Source organism: Opisthocomus hoazin, chromosome 32 (genome assembly GCF_030867145.1).
Source record: "Opisthocomus hoazin isolate bOpiHoa1 chromosome 32, bOpiHoa1.hap1, whole genome shotgun sequence".
NCBI lineage: Eukaryota > Metazoa > Chordata > Aves > Opisthocomiformes > Opisthocomidae > Opisthocomus > Opisthocomus hoazin.
In genome coordinates, this window is record NC_134445.1 from 3,076,817 (window position 1) to 3,094,439 (window position 17,623).

Here is a 17,623-nt window from a genome sequence, read left to right on the forward strand (position 1 = left end):
GAATGAACACAGAGAGGTGGCAGGGGACAGGCCAGGTCAAGAAGGACATGGGGGGTGGCAGGGCGTCTCAGGGCAGGAGCATGATGGATGTGGGAGCCAAAGAAGCTGAGCAGACACCCTCAGCTTGCTGCTACGAGTCTGGGCAAGGCAGCATCTCACACGCCTGGCTAGGGCTTGGCCCTGGACGTCTGGTACTCACTGCCCAGCAGGCAGGGATGCCATCTCACACCCTTCTAGCATCTGTCACCCACGGCCTCCTGCACGCCCAGACTGGGCCTCCGTGACTTACCTTGCCCAGATGCGTCTGCTGCTTGAGTCTCTCCAGGAACTGGGTGTGATGCTGCTGGTACACCAGTTGCTGCTGGATGGCCTTGGGGTTCTGGGGCAGGGGCTCCGAGCGGGTCCTGCCCAGCGGTTTATGGTGGCCTGGGAGCGACAGGCGCTCTGCAGAGATGAGTGAGGGGGTGAAGGAGAAGGGGACCGTTCCCAGACCCGGCACTGCAGGGGAGACGAAGGAGAGGTGAGGGGCGGCACTGCCCACGGGGCAGACGTGACGCCCAGCAGAGCTGGGCACAGCAAGCAGCAGTGCTGTCTGTACCCACGCAGACTATCTCCAGACAGCCCTAAAAAATTACTCTGATCCACCCCTGGAGCCCAGTATCTGGTAGGCTAGGACAGATGGGCTGCATCTTTACGGCTCCCCTCTTTCTGTCCCCATTGCTTTGGCATCACACGGCCCACAGGGGCCTGGGGACAGGACCTGGCTGACCTCATCTTCTCAGTCCCCTCTCAGTTCACCCTCAATGGGAGAAACTTCCTTCACTGCAGGTATCACAGGGCAGGGCGAGACAGAATCACAGAATCATAGAATCATTAAGGTTGGAAAAGACCTGTAAGATCATCAAGACCAACCATCAACCCAACACCACCATGCCTGCTAAACCACGGCCTGAAGTGCCACTTCTACATGTTTTTTGAACACCTCCAGGGTTGGTGACTCCACCACTTCCCTGGGCAGCCTGGTCCAATTCTTGATCACTCTTTCAGTGAAGAAATTTTTCCTAATATCCAATCTAAACCTCCCCTGAGGCAACTTGAGGCCATCTCCTCTCATCCTATCTCTAGTTTGTCGGGAGAAGGAGCCAGGAGCCAGGACAAAGGAGCCAGTTCTCCTTCTGCTACAGTTAGAGCAAATTACCTCACAGGGCCGGGGGGAATAAGGCAGCCAGAGGCACAGCCAAGAGGTCTGAGCTGCCCTGCTCAACACAGGGTCTGCAGTGAAATCTGCTGGCACAAGAGCCTAGGAAGATGCAGGAAAGACCCCTTGGAGGGGGGTTTCTGGGCCGCAGAAGGCCACTGGGCTTTCCTGACACCCCAAAATCCTGCCTGCCCTGAGTGAAGCTCCATGCTGAGCCCTGCCAGCGCTGACACAGTGCCTGTCACTGAGCTTGACGCTTACCGGCCACCAGCGGAGTGTGGGTGACCGATGGCTCGAGGATGATGACGGGCTGGAGCCGAGGGGATAAGGGGCTTCCAGCCTCATGCTGCTCCAAGCCAGGTGGTATGAACATGGGCGAGTGCGTGCCCGCGAGGACAGGTCCGTTCAGCACGGGCACCCGGTGTGCCAGGCTGGAGAGGGGGCGGCGGTCTGCCTCTCCCTGCAGAGAGGAGGAGGAGGAGGACTGGGTTGGCAACCTGCTGGGACACAGCACGGCGAGGGGACGGGGCATCCTCACCGTGCCTGCAGGCAGCGCCTGTGAATACTCAGAGCCAGTGCGCAGGCTGGCATTACCCCAGGAACCCCAGGCCCAAAGGAAAGGGCTTCCCCTGCCCCATGGGGACCCTCTGCCCAGTTCTGGGGCTACCTACAACCTGGCTACCTACCCTGGCACTAGTGGTAGCCGGCAATCCCAGCGTGATGGCGGGAAGGGAGGCTGCACTCTGCAGGGCAAACTGGGCCAGTGAGCTCTCCTGCATCATCAGGCGCTGGGCCAGGGGTGTCTGCACCAAACACAATTCATTAGTCTCCTGCTCCAGCAGCAGCAGAGCTCAGCATGGGACAAGCAGCTCAGGCACAGGCAGCAGAGGAGGGTGGCTGAGCCCCAGCTGCCTGGGGGAACGCCTGGGGCCAGGGCAAGGGGCACTGGGGACCCGTGGGGGACAGCACATAGACCAGGAGACAAGAAACGCACACTACAAAGGAGGACAGAGTGTCAGGAGCAGCGCTGGGCCGGGCAGAAGATCCCACCATGCAGGGAGAGCAGGGCTAAGGGCAGTTCCTGGGCAGCAGGGTTCAGGGCTGGGGTCCCTGGGGGGGGATGCTACCTTCACCTGAGCCTAGGATGGGAGTGGGAGATGAGGGCACCCAAGCCGGGGGTCAGGAAGCCCCAGGCCCACGAGGCCTCTGGCTGCGAGGCCGTCGGAGCTCACCTCATGGGCCATGCCGGAGGTGGCGGGGAGGGCTCCGTGCTCGGCGGGCAGGCTGTCGTTGGGAGAGCTGCAGCCGGACACGGGGGTGCTGCTACTGCTCGGGGAGGAGTCTGCACAAGGAAAAGAAACGGGGGTGATGGGCACAAGCAGCCAGAGGAGGGCCACAAAGCCCCTGCCCCAGCCCTTCAGAGCCCTCCCTCCCTCTAAGAGCTGCCCACCACCCTCCTAGTGCCAAACCTCCCTGGCACAGTGGAGATGGAGCTGCCCTGCCAGCGCGGCAGGCACCCCACCAGGGTGAGGAAGCCTGACCAGCTGCGTTTGCTCAGAGCCTGGGACCCTTCCAGCCCTGTGCATCCATCACGGGCCCGAAAAGCAGCACGGTACAGCTGCAGCAGTGTCCTTCTCTCCTTCCTCTCTCCCTGCTCCATCCTGGCAGAGCGCTCCCTCCACGGGCTGTGCCCCCAAGGAGGGTGCTGGTCAGGCACCGAGACCCAGAGACGTGACTTCCCTCCCCAGTTCTGCAAGGATCCTGGGCAGACCGTAGCTGCTCCAGCCTGGCTCCAGGGTCTCTGCAAACGCCCAAGGTATCACTGTCCAGACGAAGCCCTCACCGATCGCCTCGGGCGGCCGCCTCTTCAGCGAGGGGGGAGCGCTCTCCTTCCGCGTCAAGGGGTTCTTGCGTCGGTCAAGGCACTTCCTGGGCTTGCAACGCACCTTCAGGTTGGGCTCGGACGCTGCCAGCAGACAAGGCAGTTAGTCCAGCCCCACTGCTGATGCAGGCGAAGCTGGACCGGCCTTGGCGGGCCAGGCCACCCCACTTCCCAGCTCTGGCCATCCCCTGCGAGCGGGCTGCGAGGGCATCGCAGCGGGAGGGAGATGGTGTTATCCCCAAGGCCTTACCCGTCTTCCGCAGTGGAAAATGCTCTGGGGGGTCAAGAGAAGTGCTGGGGACCGGGGGCAGGAAGGTGCTGAGCACAGGAGGGGAAGGGCCCTCAGGATCCAGAGACTCCCGGGGCCTACAGGGAGAAGCCACCTTGTTAGAGACCCTTCCCAGCTGCCATGGGCCACCCACACGACACCCTCCAACACAAGAGTGGTCCACAGGGCATTGCCTGTCCCGGGCATGTGACAGCTGCTCTGTCGGTGGCCAGAAAGGCTTGTCCCGTTCACCACCACAAGCCCCTATAGAAAGGATCCAGCTGCTGGATCTGCCTTGTCTTGGAGCGAAAGACAAGAAATCTGACGGTACTTTTTAGGTCTGGACAAGACATCAAAGCTCACCAAGGTCAGGGAAAACAACACGGAAGCTTCAGCTACCTCCTGCAAGCACTCAACACAGAACCAAGCTACCTCACCCCAACAGCCATTAGCTAAGCAATATCTCTAAACTCCAGGAAGCAGAAGATAACCCCAAGATCCTGCCCAAGATTAACGGCCACCTTTTCTGGGTCCTGAGCACATGTACTGCTCAGGGCAGGCCAGAGGATGCCTCTGTTTTACCTGTACGGCATGGCTGCAGGGTTGGGGTTGCTGGTCCTCTCCAAAGCTGCCTGCTGCTTCTTCAGGATGACCTCAGCCAGCTTCTGCTTCACCACCGTGCTGGCCACAGCACCTGCAGAAAGACCAGCAGTGACCACACAGGGCAAGAAGCCGACACAGAGCGTTTTAAGGGATCCCTGCAGACATGAGCATTGCCCCACAACTCCCCCACAGCTGCACATGGAATGCCAGCACGGCTGGAGACCCCCTGCAAGCACACAGACACTGACAAAACCCTGCGGAGATGCTCAGTGCAGTTCTCGGGTCAAGGTTGGATCAGGGAGAGAAAGACCAGGCAGAAAAAGCAAGGAAGCATCCTTGTCCCACCCTTAGCTCTCCCACGTCATCTCAGGAGCCCGATCTTTTTGTGTGCGCCTCGCTGAGCGTCGGGAGCGTGGCTGGTGAGAGGCAGAGCATGGCCAGAGGCGAGCCTCAGCTGTGGATCTGCCTGCCTCAGCTGAGCCACAGACAGCAGGTATAGGCTGACACCCACAGAATAAAGAGGGCATCAAAGCACAGCGTGGCTCGTACAGCAGCGACAAAACTCCCACGGGTGCATGGGAACCTTCTGAAGCCTCTCCAGAGACACTGTGCCCTGGGGCTCTCCGAGCATCTCCCCTACGAGGAGAGGTTGAGGGAGCTGGGCTTGTTCAGCCTGGAGAAGAGAAGGCTGCGAGGGGACCTTATAAATGCCTACAAATATCTGCAGGGTGGGTGTCAGGAGGATGGGGCCAAGCTCTTTTCAGTGGTGCCCAGCGACAGGACAAGGGGCAACGGGCACAAACTGAGGCACAGGAAGTTCCGTCTGAACATGAGGAAGAACTTCTTCCCTCTGAGGGTGACGGAGCCCTGGAACAGGCTGCCCAGGGAGGTTGTGGAGTCTCCTTCTCTGGAGATATTCAAGACCCGCCTGGACAGGATCCTGTGCAGCCTGCTGTAGGTGACCCTGCTTCGGCAGGGGGTTGGACTAGATGACCCACAGAGGTCCCTTCCAACCCCTACTATTCTGTGATTCTGTGATTCTGTGTGACATGCCGATAATTTCCAGCTGCCGGCATGCAGCTCTGCCCGTCCGGCACCTCAGCTCCCCACGCAGCCACGCTCTGCCCCCAGACAGGGCCAGCTCGCACGAGAGACAGCAAGAAAAAGAAATCACCGCCAAGCGGTTCAAGGGACAGCTTTGAGGCTCCTGAATCTCTTGACGGAGCTGCACCCTTCCAGAACAGCAGAGCTTTGCCACAACCCACCGGCAAACAGCAGCGACCCACGTTCAACACCTGGCTCCGCTGCGGTGGCCAAACACCCCTGCACCGAGGTCGGAGTGCTGCAGGGTGCTGCAACCGCCAGCCCCCGGCTGCCGGGAGCCTCCCGTGCGGTTCCCCACCCCAAGGAGGGCCTGTTCCCATGCTCCCACCCCTGCCAGGCCATACCCCCATCCGTTCATTCCAGCAGGAATGTTCCGTGGTTACAACAGGGATGCTCCACGCTTCCATTGCAGCATTCGGCATCTCCGAGCACAAGTTACTTTATTTGTATGATTAACTCCCAGATTGCAACGAGGCCGTGCGTAGGCTGTCATGCTGGAAGTGTCCAAGCCCAGGTTGGACAGGGTTTTGAGCAACCTGGTGTAGCAGAAGGTGACCCTGCCCACGGCAGAGGGGTTGGAACCAGATGATCTATCAGGTCCCTTCCAACCCAAAGCATTCTGTGATTCTACGATTCACAGAATCACAGAATCACAGAATAGTAGGGGTTGGAAGGGACCTCTGTGGGTCATCTAGTCCAACCCCCCTGCCGAAGCAGGGTCACCCAGAGCAGGCTGCACAGGATCTTGTTCAGGCGGGGCTGGAATATCTCCAGAGAAGGAGACTCCACAGCCTCCCTGGGCAGCCTGGGCCAGGGCTCCGTCACCCTCAGAGGGAAGAAGTTCTTCCTCGGGTTCAGACGGAACTTCCTGTGCCTCAGTTTGTGCCCGTTGCCCCTTGTCCTGTCGCTGGGCACCACTGGAAAGAGTCTGGCCCCATCCTCCTGACACCCACCCTGCAGATATTTAGAGGCATTTATAAGGTCCCCTCTCAGCCTTCTCTTCTCCAGGCTGAACAAGCCCAGCTCCCTCAGCCTCTCCTCGTAGGGGAGATGCTCCAGTCCCCTCATCATCCTCGTAGCCCTCCACTGGACTCTCTCCAGTAGCTCCTCATCTTTCTTGAACTGGGGACCCCAGAACTGGACACTGAATGCGTTCGCAGGAGCTCAGGAATGGCACAGAAAGGGCAGGCACTGTGTCTGCAGCATGGCCGTGAGCCCCACCAGCGCCGTGAACCGCAGCGGAGCAGCCCGCGCTCCACGTGACGGCACGGGAAAACACCACCCTCCCGGCAGACCTCAGACTGGACGGGCGGGTGGGCAGCAGGCTCACGGACACTGGGACCAGCACGGAGCAGCTGATGGAGGCTGTGGCTGCGTCTTGGGGTGGTGACGCAGGGCTCTGCGCACCCAAGAACTCGGAGCGAGCTCCCTGCGAGCTCCCCGCAGCGCCTGGCAGTAGATGGCGCAGGGAGATCGCAGCCCGACGGCGCCTGCAAACATTTCTGCCCAGGACTGGGGGCCCCACCATCCCCTCCCCACTGTAACTGGGGCTCCAGCCTGGGGCTGGCAAGTCCAAGAGGCGACTTCACGCCCTGCCCAGTCCACCGGGCAGTCACAGCACCGTCAGCTTTGGGGAGCACCGTACAGCACAAGGCAAAATCAGCACTGAGATCTGCTGCGACCGCCTGGAAGGACATGAAGGACAAACACCAGCCAGGCCAGGGAGACCCCAAAAAAATCTCTTGCCAGCTGCTAAGTGCAACTGGCCGGGATCGCTGCTTGCTGCTCAGGAGGACCAGGCTTCCCCACGGACACTAAGCTGTTCTCTCAGCCCCGGGCAGGCTCAGTCTGATGCACAGGACAGAGATGCTCAGTGGCGTGGACGCTGTCCCACGCCTTTAGACCAAGAAAAGGCAGAGCTTGGTCTGGATCAGGGCAGAACCGCCTGCTGAGCCCCCTTCTAAAACCCACTCTGCTCTCACTCCCTCTGTGAGCTGAGTTCCCTGGTGTCGGGACAGAGATGCTGGTGCTCGGTGTCGCGTGCCGGCAGACACTTGGAGGCTCTTACTTCGCTTGCTCTTGTCCTTATTGAGGATCTGCCGCAGCTCCTGCTCCTGCTGCCCAGGCTCGGCTTCGCGGTGCGGGGACTCCATGGTCACCTGCGAGAGGAGAGGGACATCAGCACCAGGAGACCCCAGCCTCGCCCAACGCAGACCAAAGCCCTCTTACCCCCTCCCCAAGCACAACGCATGACTACACGGTGATGGAGCACGTCTGAAACGGTCCGTTATGTCATTTTTGGAAACCTGATGGGTAGCCCTGGCCGACAAGAATGTGTTGTTTCACCACAGCCAACCGGACGCATCTTTGTCTCTAGAGACACTCTCCCCAGGGACATCACAAAATTCAAACCACTCTGTTTCAACTTGCTGCCTTTCATGGTGTTTTGACATATCTGTAGCTAGGGCACGTTGTAATACAACAAAAACAAAAATCATGGTCGACTAAAAAGAGGAAAAAAGGAAAAAAATCCCATTATACTGGTCTTATATGGTTGGATCTTGGTGTTTCCTGGAGCTGAGGTTTTCAGAGATGATCCCATCTCACAGGGAGGTCAGAAAGCACAAATGCCTCAGAGGACCCAACAGCTGTGGCAGCAGCAGCACCTTGAACTCTCCTTGCATGGACCCAGATGATGCTCAGCATCTCCCAGAAAACCTCAGCGTGACTCCCCCAGAGCTTCCAGATAAGGTTACTGGGACCAGTGAGCCCGTGCCAGCCACCGAGAGCGGGGCTGGGGCTCAGAGGCAGAGCAGATGGGACGTGTACAGCTGCATCTTCCGCCACCCAAGGCGGGTTACGGAGCAGATGGAGCCTCCGAGGAGGAGCGCAGCAAAAGGATGAGCAGCAACAGGACAGATGTGCCATGACAGAAATCCCAACTGGACACACTGGGCCGATTCCTGCCCTGAGCACGGTGCAGCCCTGTGACCGGGACAGGCAGGGGATGATCTCTGTGCTTCGAGATGGTCACAGCTCGCCTGGACGTGGTCCTCCACAACCTGCCCTGCCTCTGAAGCTGGCCCTGCTCTCAGCGGGGGCCTCCAGAGGAACCATCCAAACTAAACCTTACTGTGATTTTTGTGACAATGCAGGGTCTGGCAGCCGAGGCAGGGGTGCTATTCTGGGTGACACTAGAGAATTTCAGTGAAGGCTTCCCAGAAAAGCAAATGAGCTTGTAAAGTGAGTAAGCTGTGCCTTCAGGGCAGAGAAACAGCAGTGGCCAAGCGGAGTGGCAGATCACAGACACCAGGCATCCTGTCCAGTCGCTCTGGCTCCTCGCTCAGCACACATGGTATGCGGCTGAAAACATTTCCCCGCTTCGCACATCCCAGGAGGCCCCAGCCCTCCCGCTGGCCTTGGCAGGATGGAGACTTGGCCTGAAAGTAAGACACGAAACCCCCCCACCTGACTCCCTAACCGGCCTCCTTGCGTCAGCGAGGTCTCTGGGTTGGCTAAAAAGCACTACAGACTCTCCAGCTCAGAGGAGAGAAGGAATTCACCTGGGAAGGCTCTTTTGGCACTGGGATTTCCAGCCTCTTCCTCTTAATCCCTGCCAGAGACACGAGCTCAGGCAAAGCCAGCCCTGACGCAGGGCACTGCTGGCAGACACGCACAGCACCATGAGCTACGTGCTGGGGGCAAAATTAATTCTTCAAAGCGCCCGGTCCTCACCCAAACGCTACTGAAAGCGGGCGCAGGTCCCCCAACCCTGCACCCCAGGGTGTCCCTACCCTCACGTGCTGGTGGGCGAGCTGCTCCACTTGCTGCTGGTGCAGGCTGGCGAGGAAGAGCTGGTGCTGCAGCTGCTGCGTGTGCTTCAGGGCCAGCAAAGTGGTGTCAGAGCCGGGCTTGACGACGCGCTGCCCGATCCGCAGGTCCATCGGGGCGGCCTGGGGCACCCGTGGGGAGGTGCACGGGTTCACAGCAGCTGTCGAGACACAAAGCGGGGCACAGCTCAGTCCCTGTCCAGCTCAGACCACCCCATTAGGTAGGGAAAGCATCACGATGAGGCCTAGGCACAGCTCAGTGCACGGATGGGCACTGCGAGGAACGCGTCCTGCCACGGAGAAGGGCTTGCCACGCACCGTCTACTGCCTGCAAGAGCTTCCTCCACCACCTGGGCAAAAAAAATCCTGTAAATCATACACCCTTGGAGAGTCTCCAAGGTGCTGCAGGCATCTCTCCCCGACGTCATGGCTGACAATCACTTTGCAGGCTTAAGACCCTCCTGCCCTGCCTGGACGCACAGCCTCCCCGCGTGGCGAACCCCCCATCCCCACGGGAACACCCTAAACAGTCCCCATTACACAGAGCGTGGGAGCACCCGCTGCAGCAGGGGACTTTCACCAACCAGCTCCTAAAAGCCTTGCTTAATTTATCCTGCACGTGCAAACAGAAGCCAAACCTGCAGGAAAGCCCCCCAGCCACGCGGATGCCCGCAGCTGCACGGCTCCTCCTGCATCTCTGCAGCCGGCGGCAGAGGGATGCTCCAGACAGCACGGCCAGGAGCCAGCCAAGCGCGGGCAGAAAGGGGACGAGCGAGCACGACGGCAACTGAAAGGACACAGGGGCAAGCCCCGTGGTGTCCCACCAACCAAACGCAGCCCGGTGCAAGGCAGCCCACCGCAGCTCTGCGCTTCGGCACGGGGGAAGCTGGCAACAGGCAGGTGGGCAGGAAATTCGGCATTGGAAGAGGTTGCAAGGGGGATGCTGCTGCAGGATGCAAGGCCAAGGCTGCCGCAGCCTGAGAGCTAATTGCTTTCCAATAGCAGTTTCAATTAAAAAGAAAAACAAATGCAAACGTTATTTTATAGATAGAGAGCCACACCCTGTGCTGTTCAAACCTCAGCCTCAACGGCATCAGGGAGCTTGTGCTGCTGACTGCAGTACTGCAGGAGAAATCTCTGCAGGCTCCTGCCCCATCATGCAGCACAGACGATCCACCAAGGTCCCTCCCAACCCCAACCATTCTGTGATTCTGAGCGATTCTGTGATTTACACAGCTCTTCCAGCGTGAAAAACTGGCAGAACTCCTGCCCTGGCCCATGCCTCCCTGCAGGGCAAAGGAGCACGAGCGTGGTCACCCAAGGAGGGCACCGGGACTATTCATAACCGCAGGCAGGCATCTGAGCAGACGTCGGGGTGCACGGCCCTGCTGAAACGGGGCCAGCGCTGGCTTTCCTGCGTGGCCCAGGCAGGAAAAATTCCCTCTGGTCAAGGGGCAAACGCTTCTCGGCCCCAGCTCAATTCTCCAGGACAGAAACGTCCCCGACCTCAGCCCATGTCAGAGAAGGACCTGACGTTCCAACAACGCCCATCGCAGGGTTTTCCCCGTTCTCTCTCCATCTCGCTGATAACTGCCAGGGATTTAATTTGTCTCTGGCTAATTGGCTCTAATTGCTGCACCCTGCCTGCCCCACTGTGATACGGAGGTTGAGGAAGATGAACAGCCGCAGCCCGAAAGCCGCTGAACTCCTCTGCCCTCTTGTCACCGAGGCCTCGGGGCTGGACACGGCGCGATGCCACGAGCCGGGCAGGATGAGCCCCACAGCCCGCTCTGAGGACCAGGCACGGCCAGATGAGCACGTTTCAGCTGCACTTTTACAAGCTAACAAGAGCCCAAGTAGAAGTTTCCCTAAGCAAGAAGACCCCAACTCTTCTCTCTGCGTGCTCTTCAACACCTGCAAGAAGCCAAGGCTCCCAAAAAGGCTGCTGTCCTCCTGACGGGTCCTCCCAGCGCTGCCCCGGAGACTGCAGCGCTGGGTCCCGTCTCCCCGCAGCACGGTGCCAGCACCAGCACCCGGGGAGGTCGCACCTGCCTGCTGCTCCAGAACCCTCCCAGCTTCAGCCAGCCCCAGAGGACCTCGGAGCCTGCTAAACATCAGCGATCTTGAAGGATGCAAGCGATAAGTTGGGCTGTCACCTCCGGCTTCTCAGCCCACGTGTGTTCCAACCTCCCAGTGAGGAGGAGGAGGAGGGTGCTGGAGAGACGGGTGCTGGCTGAGCCCCTCGGGGATGCTCGGCGGGAGGAAGGCTGGAGGGAGGCAGCGGCACGGCGTGCGTAGTGCTACCCGACGTGCCGGGCTGCTGGCAGCCAGACAAGAACAGACTGTAACGAGCAAATCTCAGGATGGGAAACGGGGACTTTTGACAGCTCCCAGCCGAGCCAAACCCCCGCCACGTGATGCTGTCTATCTGCAGGAACTTGCTGAAGCTCAGCCATCCCTCGGTCCCCTCCAGCCAAATGTCACTGTCCTGCTGTGGAACACGAAGGGGCAGGAGCTGGGAAACACAGTGGGACTGCCCGGGGGACCACAGCCGTCGAGACACCGAGAAGGGCTGCTTACACGCAGAAGCATCGTGTGGAGGGGAAAGCAGGGGCACGAGGAGGAAGGGACCAGGCCACCGAGCCACAGCCTCCATCCTCGGAGCTGGTGGCATCCAGAGAAGAGCTGTCACAGCTTTCCTCTGCTTGCAATGGTAAAAATGCCCATGGGGAGCTCCCAATGGCCAGACCTTGGGCTTGGCGTGGCCACCTCCCCGGGGCAAAAATGGGTGCGAAGGTCTTGGGGGCAACCCCAGGCGCAGGAGGGATTGTTACAGGCACCTCCGGGGATGGAGGGGGACGGTGGCACAGAGCCGAGGGGGAAGGCGCTGGCGGGGTCTCTGGGAATCTCTCTACCTCATTTGTTTTTAGTCTTTTTAAAAAACAAACTCCGAAGCAGCGGAAGAGGAGAAGTGGGAGGGAACGCGTGTGCCGGGGGAGAGGGAGGACGGGGCAGGCCAGCGGCCAGCAGCCAGAAAAACAACTCCTCACCGCTCAGCCCGAGCCAGGAAAAACGCTGTCGAGCATCCCCACGGCCAACAGGCACCAGAGCCAGGGAAGAGCCGCCGGCGGAGCCCGCACGGACCCTCCTCCTGCCACGGGCCCCCCAGTTCCGCACACCCACGGCACAGGGAGCACCCCGCTACGCCGGGCCCTGCTCGGCTGGGGGGACATTTTGGCAACCTGGGGTTGTTCAGGAGGTGGGAGAGAGGGAAAAGGGGGTGAAAAAAAGGTACCATGGGAGCACGGACGGGGATGAAGTGTCCCGGGGCAATGCGGGCGTCCCGGCCTGCGCAAAGCCCCGACGTTACAGCTTCACACCCGGCCAGCGTGGGCTAAAGCCACCAAACTCAGGGCGCTTTTCCAGAGCTTAGAAGCACGATGCTTCACTCGCCGAGTGCCAGGGAGGCGAGGGATGAGGACCAGCCGGGCGCAGCAGCACTGGGAGCACAGCCCAGCCCCTGGGCAGGAGCCTCGGCCACTGTCCCCACGCCGGGACCCCTCCGGCGCGTGGCACCTGAGCGTGGGGGCTCCCCAGGGATGCCCTGCATCCCTCCTGCTCCAGCAGCTCCGGACCCCATTGCAAAGCCCTTCCTGCCCTGGGAGCTGTTTGTTTCAACTGTGACCTCCTGCTGCAGCTTGAATTCATTTGGGGTTTCATGCCGGGACCTCCGCCAAGAGTTACAGTAAACAACTCCCCTCCCCGGCAGCCTCCGATGCTCACACATGATTCAGGGGGCAGGCAGCCAGGCAAGCAGCTCCTCCTCTTCCCCTCACCCGAAGAAGGCCAAAAGCACGGCCCCACGACAGTTCCTGGGGGGTCTACCCCCTTCCCCAACCCAGCCCAGGTCTAGCAGAGCCTTGTAAGCCACCAGCAGCACGAGACGCGGCCACGGAGGGGCTGGGACGCACGGGCTGCGACCGGGATGCTCCGCTGGCCCCGTGCACCCTCAGGGAGCCGAATCCATCACCCTTCCCTCCGCACCCGCATGGCCCGAGTGCTGGGGCACGGAGCAGCGAGCTGGGAGCACCGACCCAGGGAAGAGGCGGAAGGTTTCTGGGACAGGCTCCTCTCCCCGCTGCCCGACCAGCTGCCAACATTTTTGGGGATTATTTTTAGTTCGCAAGAACATTCGCACGGGAAGGCTGGCGCTGGGCTCGTCTTCACACGAGCGCCGGGGCTGGCAGGGGCTCGGCAGCCACCGTGTCACCAGCGCGGTGGGACCAGGGCAGCAAATGGCTTTGCAAAAAAAAAAACCAAACCAAAAACACCACATTAAAACACAGCAAAACTCAGCCTCTTTGCAAAGATACGATGCCTTCTCCCTCTCCGCCCTGCTTCTGAGGGTGACTGCTTGGTGAGGGGACTGGAGCATCTCCCCTACGAGGAGAGGCTGAGGGAGCTGGGCTTGTTCAGCCTGGAGAAGAGAAGGCTGCGAGGGGACCTTATAAATGCCTACAAATATCTGAAGGGTGGGGGTCAGGAGGATGGGGCCAAGCTCTTTTCAGTGGTGCCCAGTGACAGGACAAGGGGCAATGGGCACAAACTGAGGCACAGGAAGTTCCGTCTGAACACGAGGAAGAACTTCTTCCCTCTGAGGGTGACGGAGCCCTGGCCCAGGCTGCCCAGGGAGGTTGTGGAGTCTCCTTCTCTGGAGATATTCAAGACCCACCTGGACAAGGTCCTGTGCAGCCTACTGTAGGTGACCCTGCTTCGGCAGGAGGGTTGGACTAGATGACCCACAGAGGTCCCTTCCAACCCCCACTATTCTGTGATTCTGTGATTCTGCTGAATAATCATTAATTGCAAAGCTTATCTGCTCAGCTCAGACAACCCAGGGGGTATCTGAGGCGCGAAGCGAGGCAGCATCAGCCTCTCTCGGTGAAGGTGGCCGTGGGGATCACTCGTTGCCTTGTCCCCGCTCCCACCCCATGGCCCCGCCGCGAAGCAGCAGCCCCGGGGCCATCCCCTCGCTGTGGCACCGAGCTGTTGTTTTTCTGGGTCACCGAGAGGAAAACGCTCCAGTCCCCCAGCACGCCGGGAGGAAACCGCGGGGAAGCGGGGCTGCCGCGGAGCCCACCGCCCAAACCGCCCCGCGCCTGGGCGGGCAGCAGCCGCCGCAGCTCCACTCTTCCTCCGCCAAAAAGCAAGATTGAACACAGCGAGAGCAGCTCGGGCGTGGGTGTCAGGAGGATGGGGCCAAGCTCTTTTCAGTGGTGCCCAGCGACAGGACAAGGGGCAATGGGCACAAACTGAAGCAGAGGAAGTTCCGTCTGAACATGATGAAGAACTTCTTCCCTCTGAGGGTGACGGAGCCCTGGCCCAGGCTGCCCAGGGAGGCTGTGGAATCTCCTTCTCTGGAGATATTCCAGCCCCGCCTGGACGGGGTCCTGTGCAGCCTGCTGTAGGTGACCCTGCTTCAGCAGGGGGGTTGGACTAGATGACCCACAGAGGTCGCTTCCAACCCCTACTATTCTGTGATTCTGTGAAGCCTTCGGCGGTACGAGCACGAACGCCAGCTCCGTGCTCCACAGCCCGGCGTGGGTTACCAGCACTTTCCAGCGCGGGGAAAGCAGCCGGAGCGCTGCCAGGGCCGGCACGCTCGCCGGCGAGGTGGGGAGAGGCATGGAGCACGAGTGCCGACGGCGACGGGCTCCCCGCTTTGCAAAGAGTCAAGCAGGTCTTGAGCTCCTGCTAAGCTTTTGGCCAGGGGGAGAGCTGGTGGCAGGCGCTTTCCCAGGCGGGCGGTGGTAACCCGGTGCCGCTCGCTCCCTGAAGGGGAAATCGCTGGTCACGCTGCTTGCTCTCAGACAGACAGCCATTCCCCCCCCCCCCCCCCAAAAAAAACCAGCACAGAAATCTTTGCTTTGGCATTTCCTGATTTTTTTCTGAAGAGGCAAGATCAGCCGTCAGCAAAGAGCCGCACTTATGTAAGAGGGAAATAAAGCGAGAGGCAAACAAACGAGGGCAGGCAGATTACGACGGAGCAAGCCAGTCACATCACAGAACCACAGAATAGTAGGGGTTGGAAGGGACCTCTGTGGGTCATCTAGTCCAACCCCCCTGCTGAAGCAGGGTCACCTACAGCAGGCTGCACAGGACCTTGTCCAGGCGGGTCTTGAATATCTCCAGAGAAGGAGACTCCACAGCCTCCCTGGGCAGCCTGTTCCAGGGCTCTGTCACCCTCAGAGGGAAGAAGTTCTTCCTCATGTTCAGCTGGAGCTTCCTCTGCTCCAGTTTGTGCCCGTTGCCCCTTGTCCTGTCACTGGGCACCACTGAAAAGAGCTTGGCCCCATCCTCCTGACACCCACCCTTCAGATATTTGTAGGCATTTATAAGGTCCCCTCGCAGCCTTCTCTTCTCCAGGCTGAACAAGCCCAGTTCCCTCAACCTCTCCTCGTAGGGAAGATGCTCCAGTCCCCTCCTCATCCTCGTAGCCCTCCGCTGGACTCTCTCCAGTAGCTCTTCGACTACGCCTTTCCCTGCACCCCTGCCTGCCACCCGGGCAGGCTGCCGGGGCTTGCGGCGCGGCCGTGCCGTGTGCCAGCGCTGCCCGCGAGCCGATCGCACACGGCGAAGAGCTTTGTCTGAGGCCGAGCAGCAGCTAAAGGCAGGGTTGTTTTTTTTTTAAAAAAAAAAAAACCATTTCCCATCTTATGTTAATTAGCTGTGAAAGGTTCAGAGTTCAGCCGGGTTGAAGAATGCGTGTGATTAAAAACATTCCTCTTTAATAAAAGGAAAAGGTCTTCTCTAGAGGCACGCACAAGTAACAAAAATTAGCTGGAGGGAATTCGTTCAAATTAAAAACACTTCAATAAGAAACCACACGAAAAGGACTATGCTGAACTAACATTAAGATCACAAAGCCAGAAGTCGAGAAATAGGAAATCCCGGAGTCGGGGTACCTCGCATAACCTCCCCCCGGCTCCTGGGGTGTGTGCACCAAGACGCTGGCTTTAATTATGGGCCCAAGCGCTACGCTCCCCTCAAAGACGAGCAAAAAAGTCGTTCTAAAGCCAGCATCACCCCGGTACCTCTGCCCGGCTACACCAGGAGCGGGGACACAGGCACTGCCGTGGGGTCTCGCAGCTCTCGGGGCGATAGCAGGGACCCCAAGCCGGTGCTCCACACACCCCTCCGCTCGCCCTACCTCCATCCGCTCCTGCATTCCCGGGGGGCTTCCTCGCAGGACCCCACGAAATCGGAGCCTTTGGGGCATCTTCCTCCTTGCTCGCCTTCCCGGGCGGCTGCTGGGGGAGCACGGGGCAGCCACCGCGCAGCTCCGGGGACGGTGGCTCCGGGGAAAGCCCTGCGCCGTCGCCGCTCTCCCCGAGCAGAGAGGCCGGTCGCAGCGTCCCGCATCAGCCATAAGAGAACAGATGATGCTCAGGGAAGATGGAATGTTTGGAGCGGTCGGTTGCCAAATTCTGGTAACTCTTTACGGAGCATGTTAACCGGGAGTTTCGAGGGCTTTATGACTTGGCCAGATGTGGGTGGATCCCTCTCCTCCCTACCAGACATCAAATTCCTGCTCCAAAACAAGAACAGGCCGATGCTTCTCTATGCAAAGCCCTGGAGAGTTTTTCCACAAGGGTAAAACCAGGTTTTTCTACTCCAATTTTTGCAAACCTTCTTCTGCAAAGTTTCCAGAAAATATTTGAGACAGGCGATGATGGAAGTTTGGCAAAAAGTCGCACGTGCATCACAAAACCCTTTCCGCAACCGAAGTCAAGAACCAGGATTAAAAGCAGCACACCTGAAACCACCCCGACCACGCACGTACACCTGTGAGCAAGCACATTATTTCGGTATTTCAGAGCACATAAATCAGAAGAATACTTTGTTCGAGCCTGTAAACGAGATCCACACCAGGCCTCGGGAAGCGGATCAGGGCGAGATACTTCCCCTGATTACCCTGGATGGTTACTTGCAGCTCGTGACCTTCGAGTCAGACATTTAATAGCCCTCCCTGGAATTATCTCCCCGCAAACGCGCGTAGTTACATTTTGAAACTCATGACTCCGGGACCCAAAACCCTCACGGCGCACCGAGGCCAGCCTGCGCTACGGGAACAGAGGGCAGGAAATCTTTCCCCCGGGATCTGCTGCTGTTTTTGCTGCCCGGCGTTCAGCCCCGCACCCCAACGACAGCGACGCTGTTCGGGTTCACCCGCGGTGCGGGGCCACGCTGCACGCTCCTGCCGCGTGCGTGTGGAGCAGCGGGCAGGACTCCACTGCCGAAGGAAGAGGTACAGTGAACTCTTGAGGACTAAATAAGGTACGGATGGAAGCGGTCCAGCTGCATCCCCAGTGGAAATATGGGCGGCTGTGCTCTCCCTGAACAGCGGGCCCCTTCCTCACGGGCCCGGGTGCAGTGCGGGCCCTGGGCTGCCCCACAGAAGCGGTCGGTGGGGCGAGCAGATCCACGCAGGTGTGTTTAGGTGCCTGTTTCAAGGCAGGTTTTCCACGTGCCCTCAAATCCACGTGTTCAGATCGGCCTCGAAAGCGTTTTGCCCGCAGGGTGAAGCTGGTCTGGAGGACCCCGAGGGAAGCCTGCCTCACGCTGAGTTACCCCAAAGCCCCGGGCCTTAACGCCAGACCCAAACTCCACCGCAGCTGCTCCTGAAACCACCAAACCACTTCCTTCACGCTCACGTCACGCTCCCCGAGGAGCTGGAG

At 59.7% G+C, this 17,623-nt stretch overlaps 1 protein-coding gene across 7 annotated transcripts in view; it reads right to left on the reverse strand.

The window, feature by feature from the left end:
* Nucleotides 1-17,623, reverse strand: part of HDAC7 (histone deacetylase 7) — a 102,874-nt gene that overhangs the window by 12,919 nt on the left and 72,332 nt on the right. For 4 of the 7 annotated variants that reach the window (XM_075445610.1, XM_075445609.1, XM_075445612.1 and 1 more), the window contains exons 2-10: nucleotides 8,850-9,046; nucleotides 7,124-7,214; nucleotides 3,931-4,042; nucleotides 3,331-3,446; nucleotides 3,042-3,164; nucleotides 2,431-2,540; nucleotides 1,885-2,001; nucleotides 1,460-1,658; nucleotides 290-498 (exon numbers count right to left, since the gene is read on the reverse strand). In XM_075445610.1, the coding sequence (XP_075301725.1) occupies nucleotides 290-498; nucleotides 1,460-1,658; nucleotides 1,885-2,001; nucleotides 2,431-2,540; nucleotides 3,042-3,164; nucleotides 3,331-3,446; nucleotides 3,931-4,042; nucleotides 7,124-7,214; nucleotides 8,850-9,046 (1,274 nt within the window). Of the gene's footprint in view, nucleotides 1-289; nucleotides 499-1,459; nucleotides 1,659-1,884; nucleotides 2,002-2,430; nucleotides 2,541-3,041; nucleotides 3,165-3,330; nucleotides 3,447-3,930; nucleotides 4,043-7,123; nucleotides 7,215-8,849; nucleotides 9,047-16,095; nucleotides 16,160-17,623 lie in introns of those variants that run through there. The other 3 variants (XM_075445616.1, XM_075445615.1, XM_075445613.1) reach the window with 2 other exon arrangements.